The sequence below is a fragment of the Ictalurus furcatus genome, chromosome 4 (genome assembly GCF_023375685.1).
Source record: "Ictalurus furcatus strain D&B chromosome 4, Billie_1.0, whole genome shotgun sequence".
NCBI classification, from domain to species: domain Eukaryota; kingdom Metazoa; phylum Chordata; class Actinopteri; order Siluriformes; family Ictaluridae; genus Ictalurus; species Ictalurus furcatus.
This window is the reverse complement of record NC_071258.1, coordinates 36,717,765-36,725,264: the sequence shown is the minus strand read 5'-3', so window position 1 is coordinate 36,725,264 and position 7,500 is coordinate 36,717,765. Positions and strand designations below refer to the sequence as shown.

The 7,500-nt window shown below is 40.5% G+C and overlaps 1 protein-coding gene across 1 annotated transcript in view; it reads left to right on the top strand.

The window, feature by feature from the left end:
* Window positions 1-4,925: 4,925 nt before the first annotated feature.
* The window catches only part of slc24a5 (solute carrier family 24 member 5), a 10,064-nt gene continuing 7,489 nt past the window's right edge, over window positions 4,926-7,500 (top strand). The window contains exon 1 of the mRNA XM_053623850.1: window positions 4,926-5,140. Within this exon, the coding sequence (XP_053479825.1) occupies window positions 4,987-5,140 (154 nt within the window). The 5' untranslated portion in view covers window positions 4,926-4,986. The remainder of the gene's footprint in view (window positions 5,141-7,500) is intronic.

The following is a 7,500-nucleotide window of genomic DNA, read 5'->3' as shown; positions in this document are numbered from 1 at the left end:
GTGTGTGTGTGTGTGTGTGTATGTGAGTGAACTGGACGTGAGCCGTAGTCTAGAAACGGGCTCACACTGCCATCTGCTGGCTGATACACATACACACACTCTCTCTCTGTTCTAAAATCAGGGCCATAAATCTGTGTTTTTACTGAAAGCAGACACACATGCACACACACACACACACACACACACACACACACACACACACTGAACAATAAAGGAGACTTTGCAGGTCTAATGGAGTTAAAGAGTCGCCTCTCTACACCAGCGTCTGAAACTAAAACTCTATTAGTGAGTGTGTGTGTGTGTGTGTGTGTGTGTGTGTGTGATAATCTCAGCTACATTAGCTGTGTAGCTCCAGTGCAAATACTGAAGAGACAAATGAGGACATTAAACACGTCTCAGCTGATTAATTAAATTTAAACAAAGTGTAAATCTGTGTAAATATCATGTTTTTTTTTTTAAAGTTTGTTTGAATGAACACACGCACACACACACACGCACGCACGCACACACACACACACACACACACACACACACACACACACACGTTAATATTTTACACACCTGACTCTATTTCAGTAAACCAAAGCAAGTGAACTTCCTAAAATAAGGAAATGTTCCAAACTCCATACATTGCACATGCAGCCAAATGATTGCATTATATTACATTACACACTCACTCTCTCTCTCACACACACACACAAACAGGCTACAGAAGTGTAAATAAACTCACTTACCTGCTGACATTCAGCGCTCTGCTTTCATCTCAGCTTCCAAATCAGCAACAGGATAAAATACAGCACTAACACACACACACACATACACACTGACCACCACCTGTAAGAGCTCCTGACCACAGACATGCCTCAACATGACCCTACTGCAGTTACACACGCTCACCACATGGGGGAGCTGCAGTCTCTTTATAGAAACATTTCCAGTTCCAAACTTTGCCACTTCTCTGGGTACTGCTGTTTCCTCCCCTAGTCCAAAGACATGCATGGTAGGCTGATTGGCATGTCTAAAGTGTCCGTAGTGTATGAATGGGTGTGTGAGTGTGTATGTGATTGTGCCCTGCGATGGACTGGCACCCTGTCCAGGGTGTACCCCGCCTTGTGCCCGATGCTTCCTGGGATAGGCTCCAGGTTCCCCGTGACCCTGAAAAGGAGTAAGCGGTACAAGATGGATGGATGGATGGATGGAACTTTGCCACTTATTACAGGATCGGATATCCAATATCTTTTCTCCCATTTCTGCCATTTTCTGCTGGTGTCAATCCGATACTGATTCTGAAAATCGGATCAGTGCCATGTCTAATTTCAATAAATCAATAATTTCACTTAAAAAATACAATACAATAAAATTCTGGAAAAAACACAGAAAAAAACACGCAGAGGAAATAAAATAATAAACACCTGAAAGCACAGAATAAAGGACAGACCTGGAGAATAGACCATTATTTTTTATAAACCTCCAGAATCTTCACATCACAAACACAGCAATAATCCACTTTATTCACAGACACTGAGATTTAAACACAATTACTGTGAGAAAAGTGAGAAGTGTATCTCACTGATAATCTTCACCATTCCCCCGGACCGGAAGGTTCCTCACACTGCTCCTGGTTTCCCAAAACTTCCACTGATCTACTACAGAGAGACAAGAAACACCAAAACCAGCAGCGAAGTAAACGTCTGATAGAAACAACTGTGCTGAAACATCAAACATTTCTTCATCCGCATGGAAAGATCTGTAAACTCTTCTATATCTATACAGCTGCAATCAACATTATTCACCCCCCTGAATAGAATCCCTCACAACAGCACAAATATGCAGAACAGGTGTTGTCTCAAACACACCTGATATAAACTAATCAAGAGCTTCATTAGTTGCACCAGGTGTGTTTGAGCTGGAACATATGAAATACCTGAACTGGCTAGGGGTAGAAAATTCATGAAATACCTGGACGGGGCAGAAAAAGGAAGTTATCAACAGCTGCAAGCAGATTTGTGAGAAGGCAGGTTGTGAAAAACCCTCGAGTGACCTTAAAAGACCTGCAGCGAGACCTGGTGTAACAGGCACTGAGGTTTCAGTGAGTGTAGTAAGGCACGTACTAAACGCAGAAGGTTTCCATGCCAGAACTCCAAGACGTTCACCACTACTGACCCAAAAGCACAAGAAAAGTCTCACAAAATCATATAAATAATCCACAGAAGTTTTGGGATTCTGTTCTGTGGAGCGATGAAACAAAACTGGAACTTTTCAGCACGATGGATCAGCGGTACGTCTGGAGAAAGAAGAATGAAGAAAGAACACTCTGTCCACAGTCGAGCATGGTGGAGGCTCGGTGATGCTCTGGGGCTGCTTTACATCCTCTGGCACTGGAGACCTGCAGCGTGTGGAAGGCGAGATGGATTCATTGAAGTATCAGGAAATCCTAGGAGAAAACATCATGCCATCTGTGAGGAAGCTGAAGCTCGGGCGTCATTGGACCATCCAACAGGACAATGATCCCAAGCGTACCTCAAATTCCACCAAGGCTTGGTTGCAGAAGACATCCTAGAAGATTCTACAGGGCCATCAGAGTCACCTGACTTGGACCCCATCGAAAATCTCTGCTGGGATTTGAAGAAGGCGGCTGCAGCACGCAGACCCAAGAATATTACTGAACTGGAGGACACTGCTCATGAGGAACGGATTCCTCAGGAACGCTGCAGAAGCTCTGCATCTCGTTTGCAGCAGGTCATAACAGCAAAAGGAGCTGTACTAAGTAATAAAGATACTCGTCATGAAGGGGGTGAATAATTTTGAGACTGGAGAAGTCATTATAAGTTCTATGTGCAGTTGAATTTGGGGAAACCACTTTAAGTATTCGTTGTGTCGAACTATTTCAATTGCTGTTGTTTGATTTGTTCATTACAAACAGCTGAAAGTCTGTACATTTCGACAATAAACCTGATCTGCGGGGGAGGGGATCATTTTGATTGCAACCGTATAATTTTGTATTTTATTTAAAAATAAAAATCTAGAAAATAACCACTTTGAAACAAAATTAATTCTGAATGTCATTTTTACTCAGTGTGTAAATTCTCAGTGGATTCCTTTATATAATACACTAAGTGTGTGTGTATGTCTGTGTGTGTGTGTGGGTGTGAGTGTGTGCGTGGTGAGATCACGCTGTAACACACTTCTTACTTTTCCCCCTCGGACAAACTGATCATCATCATCATCATGTGTGTGTCTCTTTCCCCCTCACGTGCTTCAGAGCATCATAGTTAAGCCCCGCCTCCTCACTCCAGGCATGTAGGCTCACTCATGTGACCAACTTCACTCAGTGACCTCTGACCTCAGACCCCATAATCCTCTGCAGCACTGCGAAGCTTAACCATTTAACATCCTAAATGTTACACAGATCATTCAGTCTGCCATCATTTACACATTTGAATGGCCATGTAATACGAAGCAGTGCGATAACATGAAATTAAAAATGACTTTATATGGTCACGGGCGTTGTTTCGACTCAGGACAGCGGGCATTCGCTGCTATTGTCAAGCAACGGTTTGACGCCGAACACAACAACGTTTCACCTTCGCGTGGTCGCTGAGAGGAGGATAACGGTTGAGAGCAGGAATTTGTCCAACAGTTGCTGCAAGCCTTTTATAAATCGACCAATCAGTGTGTGAGAAGGCGGGACTTACAGACAGGGGTTCAAGCAATGCAAACATGCACACATGCACACACATGATAATAATGAGTCTATTGATCACATATACATTACAGCACAGTGAAATTCTTTTTCTTCACATATCCCAGCATGTCAGGAAGTTGGGGTCAGAGCGCAGGGTCAGCCATGATACAGCGCCCCCTGGAGCAGAGAAGGTTAAGGGCCTTGCTCAAGGGCCCAACAGTGGCAGCCTGGTGGTTCTGGGGCTTGAACCTTCCTATCAGTAACCCAGTAACTTAACCATCAAGCCACCACTGCCGCCCCCCGGACGATGCAGTATTACACCATAAGCACATCATAATGAAACTAAAGCCGAATCCCAGACATTTTCTCAAATTTAGACGCTTTTTAAGGTCTGAAATAGAGGACATGTCCAGGAAAAAGAGGACGTATGGTCCCCCTAACAGAAAGAGCATGACACAAGGACAACGCCAGGTTTGTTCATACATATTTCTTTTTTTTTTTTTTCATTTTACTTTTATTGTCACAGCACAACACATATTACTCAGTTAGCTAGCTCTCTGATGATAGTGGAATTTGGGTCAAACACAAGTTATTTTCACGATGTACAAATGTACAACACGTATAGAATTGTTCCAGATATACAGGAATATGAATATAACCAAAATGGCAGCGCTATCAATTAGCTGGATTTTAAATAAATGAACAAAATCTGTCACTCACTCCAGAAACTCTACTCTCCTCCACCATGCTGAAAGTTTAGGACTCCTCCCATCTCCTCCCATTATGTTGGCTCGGATTTACAAGCACAGCTAACATCATCATCAAGACATCAAATTTAGGGGAAAGTTTCTGGATTTAATGTGAGAATAATGTGAGAGTGACGATGTGTTGTACGCTTTTACATTCAGAACAATTTCCATTACAGCTATCAAACTCTGACTAATAATACAATCTAAATAATACAGACAGAAACATGTTCGTTGAAAGCGTGTACAGTAAAGTGTCTTTCTCATCACTTCATCATTAAACCTTAACAGTTTAGCAGAGCTGCTCAGAATCTACAGGACCTGTCAAACAACAAGCTCCGCCTCTGCTCTGTTCTCATTGGCTGCTGCAGATGACCAATCACAGCGCTCCTCCCTGTGTTTAAAAGGTTTGTGAGTGCAGCTGTAAGGACTGTGTGATGTTTCAGTGAGAGTTACACCAGTGCTGCTCTCATCATCATCGTTAGTGTTATTATTACTCATTAATTCATTAATACGTTATCTGAGGTAATAAGTGACTGAGTGAGGAGGAGGAGGATGAGTGAGGAGTGGGTGAGTGAGAGGAAGAGGAGGAGAGAGACAGTGCTGAGTGTCCTGGGATTAGTGCTGCTGTTATACGCCTCTGTGCAGCTGGTCTTCTACATCGCTACACACACTCCTGAACACCACCACAGAGTGAGACGGGCACTGGGTGAGTGTGTGAGTGAGTGTGTGTGTGTGTGTGTGTGTGTGTGTGTGTGTGTGTGTGAGAGAGAGAGAGAGAGAGAGAGAGAGACAGAGAGAGAGAGAGAACAAATGTCCCCACAAGGACAGAATTATCTGAGATTTGTCTGGCCGTGATCAGGAAAACTGCTTTATTACAAAAACTTTTATTTTTTATTTTAAAAATTAAAACAGCTGATATTTTCCTGTTAGAGTTCGGTGTAGCGTAGTGTTAATTATCTGTGTTAATAATTATGTCAGTGGAAGGTCCTCACAAGGATAGGAAGTGTGTGTGTGTGTGTGTGTGTGTGTTATATTTCCAGTATTTACATTTACAGTTAAGAATGTAGAAATAGGAATTTAAAGATAAAATTACAGGAATATACAGACAGTATAACACACACACACACACACACACACACACACACACAGTGTCAGATGTGAATATTTAGTTAGTTATAACTTAACTTAAACCAGGTAGAAATGTTCAGTTATAGTTTTTCTCATGAACTCGTCTCTTAAACTTGAGCAGTAAAAGTTTATTTCTCTGTGATTGAAACTGATGCATTATCTGAAACTCAGAAACTTTGAAGAAGGCTTTAAGCTCCGCCCACTTCATAATCACGTCATGTCACACTGTAGGTCCATGAGAAACATGTTTCCTGATGTAGGTCAGTTTCAGTGTTCCTCTATAACCCACACTGACTCGAGTCACAGGTTACTGCACACTGTCTACTTTTATAACTGCTTCCTCTAAATAATTCTATATTCAGAATTTAAAATCTCAGTTTCCTGATTATTTCTGCATTTCTGAAATTTTACAAACTCATTCCTGGTACTAATTAGAGAAACATTACAGAGGAAAGTCATGAAATGCTGATTAATGTTAGATTAATGTTGGAGTAAGTGTACAGTAAGGAAAAGAAATGATTTTCCAACAAACCATTTTAAATACTGAATCATTCAAAGTCTAGATTTTTGGCAAATTTATTTTAATTACATGAAAATTAATTTGCGTAATTCTTTGATTAAATGTAATTTTAAAAACTTCACATACAAATATATCTGTACTTTTTAAGGACAAAATTAAATTTTTTTTTGTTCATACATACTTATCCTCCTTTATCACCTTTCATTTAAGATCATTTCTTTTTACCCAGACATGAGAACAGATAAACGTTAAAGTACAGTTTCGTTCAGTTTCTGTGTTGAGGTTCAGTTTCTGTGTTGAGGTTTAGTTCAGTGTTGAGGTTTAGTTCGGTGTTGAGGTTTAGTTCGGTGTTGAGGTTTAGTTCGGTGTTGAGGTTTAGTTTCTGTGTTGAGGTTCAGTTTCTGTGTTGAGGTTTAGTTCAGTGTTGAGGTTTAGTTCGGTGTTGAGGTTTAGTTCGGTGTTGAGGTTTAGTTCGGTGTTGAGGTTTAGTTTCTGTGTTGAGGTTTAGTTTCTGTGTTGAGGTTTAGTTCAGTGTTGAGGTTTAGTTTCTGTGTTGAGGTTTAGTTCAGTGTTGAGGTTTAGTTTCAGTGTTGAGGTTTAGTTCAGTGTTGAGGTTTAGTTCGGTGTTGAGGTTTAGTTCAGTGTTGAGGTTTAGTTTCAGTGTTGAGGTTTAGTTTCTGTGTTGAGGTTTAGTTCGGTGTTGAGGTTTAGTTCGGTGTTGAGGTTTAGTTCGGTGTTGAGGTTTAGTTTCTGTGTTGAGGTTTAGTTTCTGTGTTGAGGTTTAGTTCAGTGTTGAGGTTTAGTTTCAGTGTTGAGGTTTAGTTCAGTGTTGAGGTTTAGTTTCAGTGTTGAGGTTTAGTTCAGTGTTGAGGTTTAGTTCAGTGTTGAGGTTTAGTTTCAGTGTTGAGGTTTAGTTTCTGTGTTGAGGTTTAGTTCAGTGTTGAGGTTTAGTTTCTGTGTTGAGGTTTAGTTCAGTGTTGAGGTTTAGTTTCTGTGTTGAGGTTTAGTTCAGTGTTGAGGTTTAGTTCGGTGTTGAGGTTTAGTTTCAGTGTTGAGGTTTAGTTTCTGTGTTGAGGTTTAGTTTCTGTGTTGAGGTTTAGTTCGGTGTTGAGGTTTAGTTTCTGTGTTGAGGTTTAGTTTCTGTGTTGAGGTTTAGTTCGGTGTTGAGGTTTAGTTTCTCAGGCTTCAAGAAGAGAAATATGTGTTTAATGAGATTTAGTATTTATCATTTTATCATTATTTAATTATTAAAGCTGTACTTCTTTATGTTTGTCTATTTATGTGGAAGTTAGACACAAATAAAAAGATCCACAGATTTTCATATTATTATTATTTATTTGACTAAATAACGTGTAAAATGCTCAGATTTATATTTTGTCAAGGAATGAATGGAAGTGTAAATAAAAGATTACTGTGAA